Source organism: Lissotriton vulgaris, chromosome 1_1 (assembly GCF_964263255.1).
Source record: "Lissotriton vulgaris chromosome 1_1, aLisVul1.2, whole genome shotgun sequence".
NCBI lineage: Eukaryota > Metazoa > Chordata > Amphibia > Caudata > Salamandridae > Lissotriton > Lissotriton vulgaris.
In genome coordinates, this window is record NC_141685.1 from 775,783,132 (window position 1) to 775,802,140 (window position 19,009).

Genomic DNA, 19,009 nt, shown 5'->3' on the forward strand with positions numbered 1-19,009 from the left:
CAGCACCATAATGGCTACACTGAAAACTGAGAAGTTTGGTATCAAACTTCTCAGCACATTAAACCCCCACTGATTCCAGTGTGGGATTTAATGGAAAATGCACACAGAGGGCATCTCAGAGATGCCCCCTGAAAACTAACCCACCACTAGTGTCCAGGCTGAGTGGCTGCTTGCAGCTGCCACCACCAGACATGTTTCTGGACCCCTAGGTCGAGACCCTGCTGCTCTCTGGGGCCTGAAACAATGCACATCCTGGCACGAGTTGCCAAGTCTCCTCCCCCAGGATGGGCAGTGTTCACGAAGGGGAAGCTTCATAGGCATGCCACCTTTGTGAGCCTCCCCAGACCATTTGCTGCTTTCAGCAACTGGTCCCCACTGGTTCTAACCCCCACTTTGGGCGGGAGAGCCGGCGGGAAAAACATGTGAGGGAAAGAGGTGTGCCCACCTTTGCCAACTCCACCCCTCAGGTTAGGGTAGTTGAGGTTGAAGCACAACTCTGAGTCCCTGCCATCTTGATTAGGGGTGGAGTCATTCAACCACAGACAGGCTCCTGCCACCCTCCCAGTGGAGGGTAGCACAATAGGGGGTGTACCCACCTCAGGGAAGGGACCCATTTGTCCTTGCCCTTTATGTACCTGTAAAGCCCCTAAATCTAGTATTTAGGGGGCACTCTGAACCTTGCTTCATCAGATCCAGCCTGACAACAAGAAGAAAAGAAGAAGAAGGACCGAACAGCCGTGCAGCCAGCTAACACTGACTTGGCCATAGCCCTATCGGCCTGTCTCCCCTTGAACCTGCTTCTGCGAAATCCGGGTGTGTCCTGCAACTAGCAACCTCAAAAACCCCGGAGGACCTGACGACCTTTACTTCCAAAGACTGCTTCTCCTGTGAACTCCGGATTTGTTCAACTGCAACCTCTGGCAGCAGCCAGAGACCGCGAATCCAGCCCACTCTGCACCTCCCAAACATGGCCCAAACTCGAGTAGAAAAACACCACGAGGAGGTCACCCCAGCGATCCTGACCCAAGATCTGGTGACCCCTGACCTGCCTCAAGCCTCCAGCCGATACCTGCAGACTAAATCCAGAAGGCCCCTCTAACCGCGACCAGGAGCTGGTAAGAAGATCCGACCCCAAAAGGCACATATGCAACCGGCGCCCCACGGCCTTGTGTGCCCAAACCAATGGTGCCTAACCAATCCTTAACTTCCCAACTTACATCTCTGAGTGGTAGTTGCGCCCAGAAGTCCTTTGTCTCCCTGCCTGAAGTGCTTTTGCAAACCGAGGTTCTCCATAGAAAACAACAGGGCACCCGACGTCGAAACAGCACTCTACTTCTGGCAGCCCCAGTGCTACTAACGGGTGCATCTTTTGTGCTACTTTGTTTCCCAATTTGCCCTGACCTTAACCCTAGGAGCTTTGCTCCCACAACCCAGGGGCCTGCTTGCCAGAAACCACCAACCGGAGGCCCCCTGTCCCTCATTGGATAACATTGGGCCTCAACACGCTGCACCCGGCTGCCCTAGTGCCGCTGAGGGTGCAACAACAGTGCAACAACAGTGTATCACTGACCCTGGGAGACCCCTGAGTCTAACCCCAGAACCTTAACTCCCACAGTCGATTACTTACCTGTGAACCAATAACCTGTTTTTCCTCCATAAGATAACATTGACAATTTTCTTCCAAAAAGTTTCTAAGTGTGGAGTTTTAAAATCTAAAACAATTCTTAAAAATCGCACAAATAACCAAAACGTATTCTTACCTGTTTACAGGAAATATCCCAGTGCTGAATCCAGGTATCCAACACTGAGTAAAAAAAGTAACGTACAAAGTAACTTACCTGTAGTTTACTGGAAAAGCCTATTTATTTCAATGCACTGTTTTTCATCCAAAAAACGAGTGTGGAGTTTTGAAATCTAAAGCTTACCTGTTTACAGTAAATGTCCCAGTGCTGAATCTAGGTATCCAGCAATGAGTTAGAAAAGTAAGGTAAAAAGTAACTCACCTGCATTTTACTGAAAAAGCCTATTCATTCCAATGTACTGCATTTGCTAAGTGTTGCAACCTGCTGCATCCCCTGTAAATCAAACAAAGTACAAGTTCTATTGCATTGTTAAACTGTTCTATATTCAGCAACTTATTACTGAAAAGTATGTTATGCTTACCTCTGCCAGGCTTGCTTGGTTCTAAAAATAAACAACAGTATATTTGTTCATACTAAAACAATTAGAGTTCAGTTATTGAGTATGTAAATTCATTTACTGACGTGAGTGTGTACATCAAATGCTTAACACTGTCCTCTGATCCTGCCTTACTGCTCAACCACTCTATCATAAATAGGGAGTAAGGTTCTATCTAGCTTTAACCTCTGCCTACCTCAGGGGTCCTGGACTCTATACACACTATACTTCATTTTGGTGTAGTATATATAGGGCCAGTTTCCTACACTGGCCTGGCAGCTTGGGCTGGACTGTCCCATGGGGAGCAAGGTCAAGACTGATTTCAATATGGCTGGGTCCAAACTGAGATGGCATGGGGAGCAAAAAACGATGGATTGGGACACGTCCCAAGAGATTGCCGGTGGCTGAGAATAATTCAAGCATTCCTTCCATCACCTTCTTGTTTTTGTACTATAAAATTGCCCAGCACTGGTCCAAAAGTGCCCGAAAACAGTACAAAAATGCATGTCACTAATGCAATGTATGTATTCTGACCCCATTACAGGCTATCTTAATAATAAGTATTATTTACAATAGTGATGTTTGCATTCAGGCACTGGATCTCCTGTTTTGTAGACCAATACATTGCACTATTTCCTCTCTGGTTTCAGTCCACCTGCTGCACGCGCTGTCAAGGCTGAAACTCCGCTCCCCAAAATTCCCACGTGGACCCTGCCCAGAAAAACCACCTCTTTTGCCAAATACACTACCAGACCGAGCACATTTTGTGCATTTCCCTAAAAAAACATTCAAAAATGTTAATCCACTTTTGGAACCGCTTTTTTCACAGTGGCTGCTTCTCGCGGTGGGTGTGTTTTCCAGATCTGTCTAGTCATCTGGGCACGTCTTGGGCAGTCATGGAAACTGCATCTCACAGGATGTCACTTCTGGTCTAGTCTGCACCGTTGACTGATTGGTTCAACCCAAACAAAATTGTCTGGAGTATAAATGCCTGGGGAGGGCTGTCAGGGGGAAAACAGAACAGCGGCCATTCGACCACTCAGAGGTAAGTGAAGGGGTGCTTAGGAATCATTGTTAACAGGGTATTGTTTACAAACGGAGTAACATTTTATAGTGGAAGTTTGGGGGGCGTTTCCCAGATTTTAAACAGCATGTGAACTATATATTTAATGGAAACAATATGCTTCAGGACTGCCCGTTTCATAAACTCGTGCGTGTGTATATTCATTTTAAAAGCCTAGATTTACCGTTTTCACATGGATGGCAAGGAATCCTCTAATGCACAGCTGGTGCATAAGTCTGAATTAATATGAAAATTAATTGGGAGGCAGTCGGGGCGGTATGTTCTTAAGCAAGTTCTGGGTTGTAAAGTAGCCATGTCGCCAGGGAATCTTGTTCCAAGGCCTACGCAATCATTGACTAGATGTGTTCTGGGACTTGTTATCTTAGTTTAGTTCAATGGATCCCCTTGGCCTACCACATCTGAAAAAAAAACAATGATGTGTAAATGTAAAGTATGGGACTTTGTGTCTTTGTGACACGTAGTCCTGTGGTAACATTGAGAAAATGACGCCTCTGATTCAGAGCTCAAAGATACATAAAAATATCTGAGACTCCACACAGACAGATCTATTGGCATTTTATATTCTAAATTATTGTGTTCATTTTTCGACCCACCCATCTGTTAATTCACGTTAGATCCAGTCATTTTTCAATTTTTAAAGCGCGGTACAGTTTTGTATATTGGTTTGAAAGGAAACGACCCGCTGATTAAAAATAATTTATGTGAACTAAACCGTGTCAGGCTCTGGAGTCGAATTTTTAAAGTAAATATCATACAGCAATAAACTGAAAGATCAGTGTAGGGGGATAGAAAATCCACTTAAAGGGAAGCAGAGCAATTCATTTGGAATGACATGTGATATGTGAGCTAACATGACCTCACAAAGCTCTCCTTCAAATAATATTTAAGGAAATTTTTTACGGCGCTATATTTTAAGTAATTTACTGTAATATGTAAAGCAATTTGGTGAACCTCACCAGTTAAGGCGGCAGTATGGGATATGTCATACAAATAAATAAATGAACTAACCACTACACGAGCCACAAATACTTTCCGAAGTTTAATAATGCTGGTAAAACATTTAATAACTTTTGCAGGTTTGATTTGAGAGCAAAGCAATTCATAATCTAAGCTTTAAATGGCTCTAGGTAGTATGCAAATTCACAAAGTAAATATTTCATGACTATACTTTGTGAATTGCTCTACTGAGACACGCCTTCTACTCAGATATAGGTAAAAATAATTTGTCTTTCAAATGCTTTTTTGAGACTTTTGTTGTTACAACAGGAAAGGATGTTCGAGATGAAGAGCTCAGCCTTTCATTAATTCTTGTTCAAGGAGCCACATATTTTATCACCATACAAACAGACACATTAGAGGAAAAGCTTACAGGAGAGAAAGAAAGGGTTAAGTGGCAGGCATGTTAAAAATTCCCTGTGTTTGGTACATAGTTTAAAGGTAAAGGAGATGGGAAAAAGTGGGTTCATGCTTATGTAAGTTGTATCTTGCCACCTGAACAGGCAGGACAGAACACAAGTTACACTAACAGACAATGGTGGTATGAACCTGTGTAAGTGTGCAAAAAGAGATGTAGTCACAAGGGGCTTATGGAAGGGGAGAACTTCTAGAATTAGACAAATTGGTTCAAGAAAATTGTTCGATATTCTCATCCTTGAAGTCAGTCGGGCACACAGAGAATCGAACTGGAACATGCCATAGAGAATTGAAGATAAGTTGGATTGAATCAAATCTTCACATTTGCAGTTTACATGAGAGACAATCGCACAATGCACAGATCACAAACTGAGCTGTGGAAATGATCTCCAGGCGTATGCAAGTTATGCTGATCCCGCAAGCAATTATTCCTAAAGCAGTTTCAGCGCTTGAGACTCTTCATCTGGTGGATGCATAGATCTTTTGTTCTTGTGCCTTCTGTAGCAGTGCATCACTTCTCGAAGACCTGCTACAAGCTCAGTAAATTGAGGGTAATCGGGACTGATATCTACTTTTTTCCAGTAGGACTACAAGAAACAAGAACTACCATGTCTTGGATATCGTTGTCTTTCCGGTTGTTTTGTGTTCATGTCTTCTTATGGGGGCAGTCATCGGCTCAAGGTAAGTCAGATTCCAGATACTATTGATGAGCAGTGGGTGAACAGGATCAATATGTAAAGCCAAGAAAGCCTCCTCATCCCAGAAGATCTTACCTAGGAGCAAGCAGAATCCTATGATCTTGCATCCCATGTAAAGCCACTGTACATTTGGGCGGTGGGGGTAATATCTTTCATGATAAAAGTCAAAAGTGTACTTTGAATTCAAGTCACAGTGATTGTGAGGTTGCCTCAAAGTTACCAAATATGTATGGATCCAAAGTCTGCGAAAACAGAAGAAGCCACTCCGGGAGGCTGTAGGTTAATATTAAAACAATTTCCATATGTCCATTCTCGACATCCATACTTCTTTTTCCTAGTCCTTCTGGTCATCTGTCCTGGTCTCTTTCTCTACTGTATACCAAAGCAGAGTCTCATGGCCTCTAAAAGACTCATCTTCTGTCCCTAAAGAGGCTATTCTCTTTTTATTCCCCTCCTGGTAGTAGAGATCTCACTGCTAGCCTTCTACAGACTCCTCCCCTTTTGATATCCATATCCAGTCTTCTTCTCTTGTACAGACCCCTCAAACTCTCTATATGATGACATTTCTTGGTCTATATCATATATGCCTCCTGGTCCCTAACAGATCCCCCTTCTGATTTCTCACCTACCCCTCTCCTTTTCTATACCCATGTCCACGCGCCAGATCTGTAACAGACCGTACCCCCTTTTTATGTCTATGGAAATATTCCTAACTCTCTGTTGACCTCTTACTTTTTCTCTGTTGAATATCCACATTCATAACTTCCTGTTGACTTTTCACAATTTCGCTCTGACCCTTTTCTTACCTTCCAGCCTATCTCATTCTTTCAATAGGTTTCCATATTTTTAGCTGTTCCTGTTTGGAATTCTCCTGGACAATTAATTGTCGCTGCTTCAAAAACATCGACCTATAAACAGGTTAAATAAATGCCAATATGTGTTTCATAAACTATTTGCAATTTGAAGAAAAACTAAATTGTAGAAGGTAGTCTGTTCAAAAGAAAAAGCAGCATGCTACACTATTTGATACACCTTTAGTCGATATTTAATTTATTTATTTTGTGTTCTTATGTAGCACATTAGGCCATGTAAAGATCACAAGTGATATGCAATGAGTAGAAGAAATCTAATGAAGCAGCTTGTGTCACATAGCTCCATAATAATTTATGAAAAGTGGACATAATAGGGAGTTGAAAAGCAAAAACACCTGAGGATTAAAGGAACAGCCGGATCAACTAAAATAGAGATTTGTTAATGAAGGGTATGACCCAAGTACAAATCTCATGGAAGACACCATGCGTTCACCTATGCGACACAGGGCAGTATTCAGTTGTGTTACGCGTTGCATCAAGATGCCATTTTGTGAGCGAAAGCAGCTAATTACATCATAGTTGTGGAAGTATAGGGAATATTGTGGTATTTATGCTATCTTTTGTCATTTGCACAGGCCTGCAGATTTCTGCACCCCGTGCAGTGGTGGCAGCCACCAACAGAGAGTGGTAGGGCGGGTTTGGTTCCCAGTCCGGCCCTGGTAGTGGGTAACTTTGGCGCAAAATTACATTAACAAAATTGCCAACATGCATCGAAACCTTAAAACGGTAATGTCATGCTTGTCAACGATTTGGTGCACATTACCACACACATAATAGACATTTAAAACTTTAAAAAACAGCTCACTTAACTGCTGCACGCCCTCGCCCCACTCCGGGTGTCCTTCTCTCCTCCAGCGCGTGCCTCAGCAAACACCCCTAACTAATCCTGGTGCTGCTTTTATTGCTGTTAATCAGCATGAGAGCAGTGCCAGGACTGGATCGAGCAGGCCCGCTCAGCGCTCCAAAGAGCACTACAGGTTTAAAGTGTGCATGTCTGGCTAGCCATCGCAAGACAGCCGGCCAAAGAGAAATGCGCACTTTACCTGCCTCTCAGTTCTTTCTGCTGCTGCCAGTCAGCAGTGGCCTCGCCCTCGTCCTGGCACTTGGCTCAGGACAGGGTAGTTAAAAATAAAATGGTAATAAATTAACTATATTACCATTTTATTTTCCATCTCTGGGGCATGGGGGCATTTAAATCAGTAGGGCGAAATTCTTCTGCCTTGATGGAGGAGTCACCCTTGTCCCCATGTTGTTTTATTCTTGGTAAATCGTGTACCATGCACGGAGAGACAAGCTAATACTCTGATTCACGTCTATGTTACAGTGGCGTAATGAAACTTGAGGGCCCCCCTTGCAAAGTGCATTGAGCACCACTCACCCTCCACCTCTCCCCTCCCCCAAACCCAGGCAGGAGCTCTCAGGCCAGGGGCCCGCCACCTGTGCACAGTGCCTGAGCCACTCCCCCCCCCCCCCCCGCACCGGGGAGGGGGGGGGGGCTGTGGCGGATAATATTATGCCATTGCTCTGTAATGGCTCCTTTTCCTGCAACCACAAATAGTTGTAGCCACTATTTGACTGGGAGCTTGTCTTGCACATGCTTCCTCATTCATGAAATGAATTTGGTCAGCAGTAGACAGTGTCCCTGCCATAAAAAATATAAATAATTAAATGCCTTGTGCATGACGCTTTAAAGATTACTTAGCCCTCTCATTACACACCTACCCTCACGGGCGCACAGAGTCCCTCTGCCCCTGTTGCTAAGCTAGTTATTCCTTATAATTACAATGTACATGTCTATCTCTCACATGGCCTTCACCCATCACACCTCTATGCGCTGTGTCCCATATCAGAAGTACCACGCCCCGGTGGTCATCTCACACAAAATGAAAACACTACTCATAGAGGCTCAAAACAAAAACCGCACCTGCCCAGTCACACACCCTACTCAGTGTAGCTTGCTATCCATGTGGGTAAGCGCTTCAACATGCCACATAAGGGTAGTAAGCGCTATATAAATACCACAATACAAATCCTGATTGAATACAGTACTGCTGATTGCTTAGCATTACTCTCGAACAGAAAGTCCTAATCACGCAGCGGCGAGATTTCACAACAGTTCACTCCTTGGTATTGAATGATAGCTTACTATCAAAAATTCAGCTTTTTAAACTGATTTATAGGTTAAAGAAATCTTACTAATTAATATTCATGTTATATAGAACACACCACAAACGGAAATACTCTTGTTTAGGAGATTATGACGCTAAGGAAAAGGGCAGGAATGTGCCATATTTAAGCAATAAGTTGCATTCCACCTTTGCTCCTGTGTTGGCACCACTTTGGCAGCCGAGTGCCAGCGCAGGCTCCCTTGCACCATGGTGCATGGGTGCCTGTGTTGCAGGCAGGATTGTTTTTGTGCAGGAAGGGCACCTTCCTGCACAAAAACAATCCATTGAGTGAGACATTTTCCTCTTTCTGTGTGTGCTGCATTATAGAAAGAGGAAAACACCAGGAGAAATAAAGATATTTCTCCTTGTTACATCTCACCTGGGGAGACATATCTTTTTGGTGCTTTCCTAAGTTTATGAGTCTTGGAAAAAATCTGGGAATGCGTCAAAAACTATGGGTGTTGCTTGGAAAGCCGGGTCTGGCGGCTCAGTGGACTAATGCTTCCACCGTGGGGGCCTGTGTTCGACCTCATGGTCAGAGGTTCAAATCCCAGCGGGTCCACTCAGCTTTTCATCCTACTGAGGTCGATAAAATGAGTACCATTGAGTTGGGCAACAAGAAACATCTGTTATTCAGCACCATGATACCTCCAGGTATCACACGTTATGTTTATGGAAACACCTACTGCAGAGCCCATAGAACGCCTCCCTCGTGCAGAGTAAGACAATGCAGTGAATTATGCTGCGTTGCCTTACTCCAGATCTATGAAGCCATTCAAAGACACGCAATGTGGCTCTGTGTAGCTTCATAAATCTGACTTAGAGGCTTGCGTCACGCATGTACCACTTTGCGTGGTGCAAATCTCTCATAAATATACCCCTGAGTGTTATATATTCCCATTTCAGTAGCATTTACTTCACAGGTCTTGCATAGACACAATTCTGTGTTGACCAAATCCAGGTGTAAACCAGTGGCATGCTGGTTACACCCATCTTAGCAGCAGGCATTCAACCCACTAGGCTACATCAGCAGCTGGAACAGAGAAAACTAGTTTGGTTCCAACCTTTCCTGTTTTCATCATTTTGGAACATGGTCAGGCCCCTGTCAGATGGTGACCATTGTATTTAGATTAGCTGTTAATCTTTGAATTGTTTAACTTGGTCTGGTGATACAGGGGGCTGATGCATCTGCTGCAGGGATCCTGTATTTGAAATTAAATGAACATTTATACCGCGCGCTCCTACCCGAAGGCGTCTAGGTGCCTTTAACCTTTTGGTCCCAGGTGTGGATCCTGGTGGGTCCACTCAGCCTTTCATCTTTGCAAGATCAAACAAAATGAATTCAATTGGGATGGGTAACAATAAACATCTGTTATTTCATTCATAAAATATCCTGCAGGGTGAAAGTGTGCTTTATATATATACTTGTTAGGTCTTGATTAGGTCATAATTGGGAGGAGTGACATCGCAAACTTTTCTTCCTTTAAATTTTGTTTAAAAGTTCCCAAAACTTAACAAAACTTGCTTGCTTGTATCTAGTTTCAAAATTAAACGTGACGGAATACCTTTAGTTCAAAAGTCACAAGAAATACCAGGAGGACACTGGTTTATGGAGAAAAAATCTCCTGTAAGACATTTGCTGTCCCAATCAGTCTCTTGCAGGTAAAGGTGATGTGAAATCTCACATAAAATCGCCTTTGCCGTTGCAAAGATTGTTGGCATTGTTCAGTTTGAGCACATTGATGGGTCACTCTCAGTGGCACTGGAAGTGCTTCTTGTGAACTGTGTGTAAAAGAGAAAGATAGAATGTGACAGCAGTGATTGACTTCCCTTTTTAGTTTCCAAGTTCTTTCATTGGTCCTAAAAATATGAACTCACAAGCGAGCAGTGATTTATTTATTTGCTTGTTTATTTATATTAACTATTTTGTGATATAGTGCCGCTAAAACCCTGAGCGCTTTGCAACAGAAAAGTTCTATTATTAAAAAACATATGAAAGATTGTGCAGACACAACAAAAGGAAGTGCAGCAACAAGGCTGGTGGAGGAATGTATACATTATATGTGGCATCAGAACAAGGGGGTCTGTGCAACGTTACATGGATTTATATCACCATGTAGGAAAGCTGAAGGACTGTGAAGTCTGCACAAGAGTGACTAGGTGTAAAACCAAAACAGAGGAGGAGATGAAGTCAACACGTTGTGAAATTAGTTAGCATCAGATATATGGCATTTGCAGCACTGTGCCAAAGAGCAGGTAGGTCGAGATAGCTTATGAGTAGGATATGACCAATAGTGTGAGATGTTAGGTGAGGTTTAGTAGGTAATCCCTCAGTTGCGATTTGAAGATTTGACTGTTAAGAGATATTACACACTCTCCTAATCTCACCTCTCCAGAATCTCCCCAACATTTCTTTTAACTATTGACACATCCGCTTTCCAGACACCTCCTCAAGTCATGTCTGAGAGCCTCAAGCACTGTATACAGATTTCATCTATAACAGCATCTGTTGGAGTTGAACCTTTCCACTCACTTGGATTAGCCCTCGGGGTCTCATTATTAGAAAGCTCAGTTTTAAGTACTCATATGCTCTCAGGCATGCAATGGGGGTTCTTAATCACCGTGGCCATGTTATCCCCTATGGTTTTTCATCGTATAACCAATAACCAGGTTCCTGTGAAAACTGCATTAATACTCGTCTCCTATCTGGATATCTTTCCTTTGTTACAAGATCCACCAATTTGCTTTCCAATCACATTTAAAAGGAATCTGTGCCAATCCTCATTTAAGCAAATACACACGTTTTGTATATAGAGGCACATGCCTATAAGATATTCTTATGGTGAAAGTAGGGGTCTAAGTTCTTCAGGGTAGTCCCAGGCTGATGTGTTTGGGATCTTTGGTGATGGTCTGCAGAACGGCAACATCCATCTCTCTTAATACTTAATTTTAAAAATTTGTGCTAATCCCAGATAATATGAATTAGATTTTCGTGGCCCACAAACATTCTACAGCACAGATTTTATACATCTTTTTGATTTGGTTAGCAATAAGGTGAGGTGGATGTTGTATAGAGATTGTCTCCCATGTCTGATGGTGTGGTTTGCTGAGACTCCACGTTAGTTTGTGTTCCATTGATCTTCCAAACATTAACTATTTAGATCCCTCACCCCAATCTCATGATATTTACACTTTTATTCATCATCTGGTGTCTAAAGGATGGACTAACCCACTGAAATCAGGTAGTTGCATTAGAATTCCTTTTTCACAGTATTTTAAAATCCCCTTAAAGCCTATATCTCCCATTTTCTTTGGTTATTTACCACCTGTGTCTCAACTGTATATACCAGAGCCACTTCATCTCTTTTACACTGCCTCTTGATGTTGAATATAGGATTCTATCATACCCTTATCAAATATGACCCACATTTTCATACAACATCAACTTTCCAGGTCACAAGCTCCTTTCTGAGATGGGCGTCAGTTAACTCTTAATTGGCCAAGACCTTAGGCTAGGCTATAGGTAATGTGCATGTCTATGTTTATCGTGTCCCAGACTTCTAGTAAAAATTGTTAACTGGAAGGCATGGAAGAATGATTGAATGTGATATTTGAATCCCATAATGTGCTCCTATGCATGGTTTGAGAAATGGTGCATCATTGTTTTGTGATTTTGAATGTGTTCTTCTATATCAGAACCTTTGAGGGACAGTGTGATAATAATGTACGTAATTAGGTATTACCTATCCTACTATCACATTTTCCAGGGGTATGTGACTAAGCATTATTCTTGGTTTCTTACCTCTCCAAAGGAACTCTGCTTATGTTTACAGTGATTTTAATGCATTGTTGAGGATGCACACCGGACATTTCTAGGACAGAGAGTTTATCTTCAATAATGATGTCAAGGCTATTCAACCTAGCTCATGTGCTTATTTTGCTGTCATTCCTCCATTTCTTTTCATATAGCTCTGAAAAGGCGTTGTAGAGGCCTGAGCCCGTTGGACTCCCAGGAGTAGAATGGAATATATTGCCCAATGCAAAGGGACACTGAAAAACAGATCTTTTATTATTACTTCAAGGGTTGTTAGTTTCAGACTTAGGACATACTCCAATTAATCTTAAAGACTGAAAAAACATGTATATTTACAGTTTATAGGGTAAGTGCTTTTGAGACCTTTGAGTGAGCTATTAGGCAGCATGCATTCTGAAAACATTGGTAACTTAAAGTTATCCACATCAATATTAACTCATAGATGTTCTCATTGTTTCCTATTCTGTTGGCAGATGGTTCCATTGATATTGCATTCAAAAGGGTAGACTTTAGGCAACTTTATCACCTGCCCGTCCCTAGCTGTAGTCTTTCTGCCATTTAATCGCATACATGATGTTAAATTGGCCGACCTCAACATGACCCAGTCTTGTATAGTCCTAAAAAGCATAATATTTGTTGGGCTGGTGCACACAGCTGAACGGTTTTGCAGTGCCTAGTAATTGGAAAAGGTCTTCTTTGTCAAGGCAGTAAACACTACCAATTAAATATGGGATTTAATTTAAACTAATTTTCTCCAAACCTATTTCCAGAACTTTGGTGTAGATGTTTAATTCTAGATGAAATGGGCAAATTGTCTGTAACCCCCTATTCTCTTGAACTTTAGGTTGTTGGTTTCACTGAAACATAATCTTCTAACGTTGTTTGTGTGACATATTTAGGGGTATAGAGTGATTAAATAGTTCAGTGAGAATACCCAACAGCGAGGAAGTAGATGCTCAATAAAAATGAGCCATGTATCCTTCTTGCTCAAATTGTACAACTAGATATAGCTTTGAACACCAGTCTTTGGCAGTCTGGAATAAAGTTCAGAGATTATTTTCAGTTGCCATGGGGAAGTTCAGACCTTGCAGACATGCATCTTGTTGCTCTGGTAAACTGTTCTCATCTTTAAACAGCTTAGTATAAAGTCTGCAGTGATTCAAGTTTGCTTTTCTCAGTGGTTCCTATTAGAGCAGAATATATCATTCATAAAGAAGCTGCCTTCCATTGCTTTTAGTTTTGTGAGCTAGCAGATTCCCTGATTTATTATCCCCTTCATACTATACATGTTTTTTTCTTGAAAAGACTTTAGATTTGTTTACTATGTTGCTATTTAATTGACAGCTTAATGCACAGGATCTTCCTTTGATATTCTTGTTCTACAGATAGCAGGTACATTTGTAATATTTCATGGGGACGAATATCACTTTACTTATCCTAGCAGTTGTGGCTTTCAGGGGGCCTCTAGGTACCACCTTACAAGTATGCCATACTGTCTCCTGCTGAGTTTTAAAATGTCAGTTCATTTCTATATATTTCTTAATATGAGCTTTTATTTCAGCCTTAACCATTACATCTTCAGATGACAATCTCCCAGTTTAAAAGATGTGGACTTTTAGAAGGGGTTTGTACAGCTACATCTAACCAAATTGGTACATGATCTGAAATTGTGAAATTTCGTAAGGTTGTATCTAAGACCTTCCCTAAGATACTGTTCTCTAGAAGGATGTAATTGATACATGCTTACATTTTCAGGGACAATGAGTTGAAGGAATCACCTTAGGTAGTGTGGTGGGATGTTTGCCAGGCACTTTTAAGTCCCAGCATGTGACAATTTGCTTTGTGTGAAATATATCTGATCAGTGTTTCAAAGACGACTTCATCTGCAGTGTATTTATTACTATGGTATATTTCCTCACCATGTATATTTTGGTCTCTACATTTACAATTGGTGTGTCCATTATCCAACATAATTGTGTTGTTGCTGATTTTGAGGACATGTATGGTTGTGTGCCGTGGATCTAAGTCCAGCTGGGTCACTATAAGTTAGATGTGTTGTGTGGAAGAAAATAAAACCTCTTGTTACAATGTTATTGTATCCAATATCCTCAGTCTCCTGTTAGTTGAATTCTGCCCTCTCACAGTGCACATATGCAACCTCATCATATGGATCCACTTTGAGAAAGATAAGTGGGTGTTTGGTAGTCATTACAATCCACAATCTTGCCCCATCTTCAAACAACTCTCATTTTCTTATATGTGCTTCCCCAAATGAATCTAACTTTCCCTACCACACTCTCTTAAGTACCAACAACAGAATATGCCACAAATGCCAGTCCCACACTATACTAAGGAGTAGATCCTGACTCCCTATTTGAAGGGACATGCAACCCTCATCTCACCTCTGGATTACCTTCATAAAGACCTCTCTTCCCCTATTTGTCTGAGGGGCTCATTGTATTAATATTAGCTTCCCAACATCCTAGGAGTTTAACTTGTATCAAAGATTGAAGCTCCTGAGATTTTGTACAATCCTCAAGACAAAGTCTTCAACCACAATGTAAAAAAAGTAAAACAATGGAGAACTCCTATGAAGTATGTGTGACTCACCGTCTCTCACCTTCTCCTACGGATGTCCCATAGCAACTGGTTTATGTTTCCTGGATCACGGTGTTTTCCAGGGCCTTCTAAGCAGAATTATGCAATTCTGCGGTCACTGTGTTTTTCGCATAATTATATTTTTGCCACATAATCAATCTTTGCTGCATAATTTACTGATTTTAGCAAAAAATCTTGTTTCTAGCTCAAACTGATCAAAAGTTACTAGTGCTAGGCCCTTCAAGTAGGTTGACTGGTCACCTTTCAGTAGCTTTCTGCAGTATGCACGTTTTTAAGTGATACTAATGAGGAGACCTTGGCTAAAACAGTGTTAACATGGGTAAAAATGACAACATTTTGAAATAATGGTGCTACAAAATGTGTCACGTTATGCCACATAATTTTCCTGTTTTGCCACATAATTTAGTCAACTCTGCCTCAAAATGTGGTCCTCTCCAGCCCCATAATTACAGTGCCCCTGCTAGCATATTGAAGCAGAGCAACTTAGGGGAGGTGCTCGAAGAGTTTTATATCACAGTCCCTGAATAATTTATCTCACCCTCTTTGTCTGCTTAGAAGATCTTCTACTTGAGTCAATATGAAAACAGTTTTAATAGGACAGTTCCTAAAGAGTCCACATTATTCAGTAACGGCAATCCTGCCCTATGCATCCTGTTCGGTTCTGAATAATTTCTCTTAGTGTTCAATGGAATTGACCAAAAAAGTGCCCATTGGCACTGTTCAAAACTAGGATCACTAATGGCTCCTTATACATTTCTAATCCTGTTTCTATCTTTTTTGAATAGTTCTCCATATCTTTGCATATTTCTGTGTGCTAGTGTGTTCCTGCCCCAACTGCTTTCACACATTCATCCGTATTCAGTATTTTTGTAGATGAACCTGTCATTGTCATTTCCAGAGCATCTCCAACCTTTCCTACATATGAGATTTCTGTCTACATTTTGCTCCAGAGCAATGTTCCTCGTTGGTGTTTTTTTCATTTCTTCATTCGTTTCAGTGTTGGTTAAGCTAAAACATTAGAGGAGATTACCATTAGTAGTAAGGCCATCTGTTTGAGGAAGGGTCATTTGCTCGGAGAGAGATTGTAATTGGTGCCTTACTCAAAAGGTATCACTCCAAGTTTGGTTACTGAGATTGTTTCAGGAGATCCAAAAATCTCTGACTTTTGAATTAGCTCCACTGCAATGTTCTGGAGTTTTTGTAGCTTTAGAGCCCAACATAACGGGCTCTATCAGTCAATAAAGGCCTGCTCCAGCATTAAAGTCCCGGGCGGAAGGCAATGGTCGGTAGAGCCCACTAAGGAGGGCTCTAAGGCTATGAGAACATTCTGCCCCTAGAGGGCGGAATATTCTCATATGTAAAACAAAGACCTAAGGGAGCAAGAGGGGGCTGAAATCTCCTCGAGCGCTGTAAGGCCTTTGTTCCAAGCAACAGCTGTGAGCAAACATTGGAATGTTGATGCTCTGGGCTTATACTGGCCATTAGAAGCCCGGAGCACCCCAGTGTCTTCAATGGAGTGCTCAACATTCCAATATTCTAATCTATATTAGCCTTAGCTGCCAGGATCCCTACTGTAGATAATTAAAAGGTGGAGATTGTTTGTCCTGGGGTGTTTTAAGCTATTCAAATTCATACAAAGTTTTATTTATTTATTTATTTATATAGCGCACTACCACCCGAAGGCGTCTAGGCGCTAACCTAGCGGACACAAATCACAACAGCCACGTAAGAAAGAGCACAGAAGATTAAATGGAAAAGTGCCAAGTTTTCAGATCTTTTCTAAAAGGCAGAAGATCTTGGGCTGATTTCAGATGAATAGGAAGTGCATTCCACCACCTGGCCGTAATGAGGTGAAAGCTTTTCCCTCCCCATCTCTGTAGGCGGTAATTGGGAATCTTGACATTATTGGCCAATGAGGAACGAAGCGTCCTAGAGGGTAGATACCATTGAAAAAGATCCTGCAAAGACTCCGGGCCAATACCATGTAAAGCCTTGAAGGCGATGCACAGGGCTTTTAAGCGAATTCGTTTTATAATAGGCAACCAATGTAATTCATTTAAGGCATGTTTTGCAGAAGAGAGACAGGGAAGACCGAACAGAAGGCGGGCCGCTGCATTTTGGAGAACCTGTAACTTGGCAGTAACAGATTTGCAGTCGCCCACCAACAGCAACAGCATATGCCCAATTTCTCATCAAGCTTCATGTAACCATGATGCTTGCATTACATTTATGAGGAGACTCAAGCATATTTACAATGCCCCTGTGGCACTTTTACGCAGTGTGCCGGCCCATTTTACAAAGCCAATCAAAGTCACCATGCATGGCTTTTTATGGCCTTGTAAATATGGAGTGAGGCAATGACTTATTCTGCATGGAAGGGGCGCTCCATGGGTGTTGTTGTGGGTGTTCCCACGAAATACCCATGTTTTATTTGCAATGCCTCAGATTTACAACATAGCGTAAATCTGGGGCAGTTTCAAAACTAACACCTTCTCAAAGCAGGCACAATGAGGAGAATTGTTTACATTTCTACTCGTTATTTCCTCTTTTCAAATGTGTTCACATAGAACGTAGAAAACACCTCCTTTGTTTTTGTGCAGAAAGGTGTTGCAGAAAGGTGTCCCTTTCTGCACAAAAACAATCATGGCAACATCACATACACCCTTGTACCATGCTGCAAGGGTGCCTGCGTTGGCGCTCGGCTGCAGTTTGTGCACTGGCACTGCCAGAAAGACAGGAATGCCTGTATCTTGGAGGTTGTTACATTTTTGGCTGATAAACTATGCCCATTAGTTACTCTTGAACAGCACTATTCCAATTAAATCTCATATTGTGACCTTTACTATCGGGCATACTCTTCCACTGAAAATGTGTGCGTTTATTTTTTCCCTTAGGGTATTTTAGATGTATTTATCATGTCCAAAGCCATTCTTCACTACTGTGCTTAGGTCTATATCAGAAGCCTCTCATGGGAGGAGGTGTGGTTTAGCCAGTGTTAATTCTTAAAATAATAAGTGCCAGGGCCCTGAACAGGAGCCTCTGTAGCTTTCACCACCCATCACTCCTGTCATCGCTGCCAAAACAATTACTAACCACCTCTCTCACCTGCAAGTGTGACAGTCCGATTATTTCAGGCCCCCAAAGCTAAAGAAATGGCTGGGAAGGCAGATATTAGTCATTTTAATGTATAATGTATTAATAAACAACCTTTGTTCTGCTCATCTCTACATTAGATGAGCAGCGCCACCATGTGGCAGACTGCCATGTTTACAATTAAGTGCCTGTGCTGAGAACCGGTACCACCGTTACAAACTAAGCACTGGGTTTAACCAAATACCCCATTTTAGTCACCAGTCTCTGATTATCTCCAATATTCCTTTTAACCCTGAAGGGGAAATGAGTTTCCCAACCCACTTGTAAGTCCTTTTTAAGCTAATTCTCTACTGGCATTCAAACCTTAAATGGTTTATTGGTGGGTAGCTATTAATCATATGGAATATGTATCATTGTATAAGCACTAGATTATTTTGTAGCCCCACCTTGATGTTTGGTTTTTATATTAATGGTTTTCAGTCTATGCAAGAATATATCAATAATTGTGTTTTTCATAAGTTTTCTCAATAAAGTTCATGACTTTATTTTAATTGGCGCCAACAACTATGTTGCATTTCTTATCACGCTTTTAAGTCTTAAAAACCAAAGGCATCTAAAAATAAAATGCATCTTTAAAGAATATCATCTTGCTGGAAGCAGTCGTGGGTTTTCTTACTTTTACAGTGGAGATATGGCTACTGCCGAACTTTTCGATAGGAGAAAAAAACATCCAAGAGTTTTTCAAATCACAATTCTACCTTTAGAGTTTTGCAATGGTAAAAAACTGTGAAATGTTTTGAATTTCGGGAGCCTTTTGTAAGTCACAAAGTTGCACCCTTTGTTACCTTTGCAAAGCTTTAAGGTCAGGTGAAATTTCCTGCCAAAAAATGTGGGTTCTATTCTCCACAATTACTATTTTCACCTTCAAATGTTGGCGTTGCAGATTTTTTTCTATTAAAATTGACTAACTTAAAAAAATCTTCAAAAGCCGCTGACAGGAAATTATTTTTCAACCAGAGAAATTTTAAAAATATATTTTGCAGTTTAGACAGCTTTTGTTACATTGCAGT

The 19,009-nt window shown here is 41.6% G+C and overlaps 1 protein-coding gene across 1 annotated transcript in view; it reads left to right on the forward strand.

Moving 5' to 3' along the window:
* The first annotated feature begins 3,201 nt into the window (after nucleotides 1–3,201).
* The window catches only part of PRG4 (proteoglycan 4), a 486,064-nt gene continuing 470,256 nt past the window's right edge, over nucleotides 3,202–19,009 (forward strand). Inside the window, exons 1-2 of the mRNA XM_086956081.1 lie at nucleotides 3,202–3,223; nucleotides 5,261–5,356. Coding sequence (XP_086812207.1) covers nucleotides 5,284–5,356 — 73 coding nt within the window. The 5' untranslated portion in view covers nucleotides 3,202–3,223; nucleotides 5,261–5,283. The remainder of the gene's footprint in view (nucleotides 3,224–5,260; nucleotides 5,357–19,009) is intronic.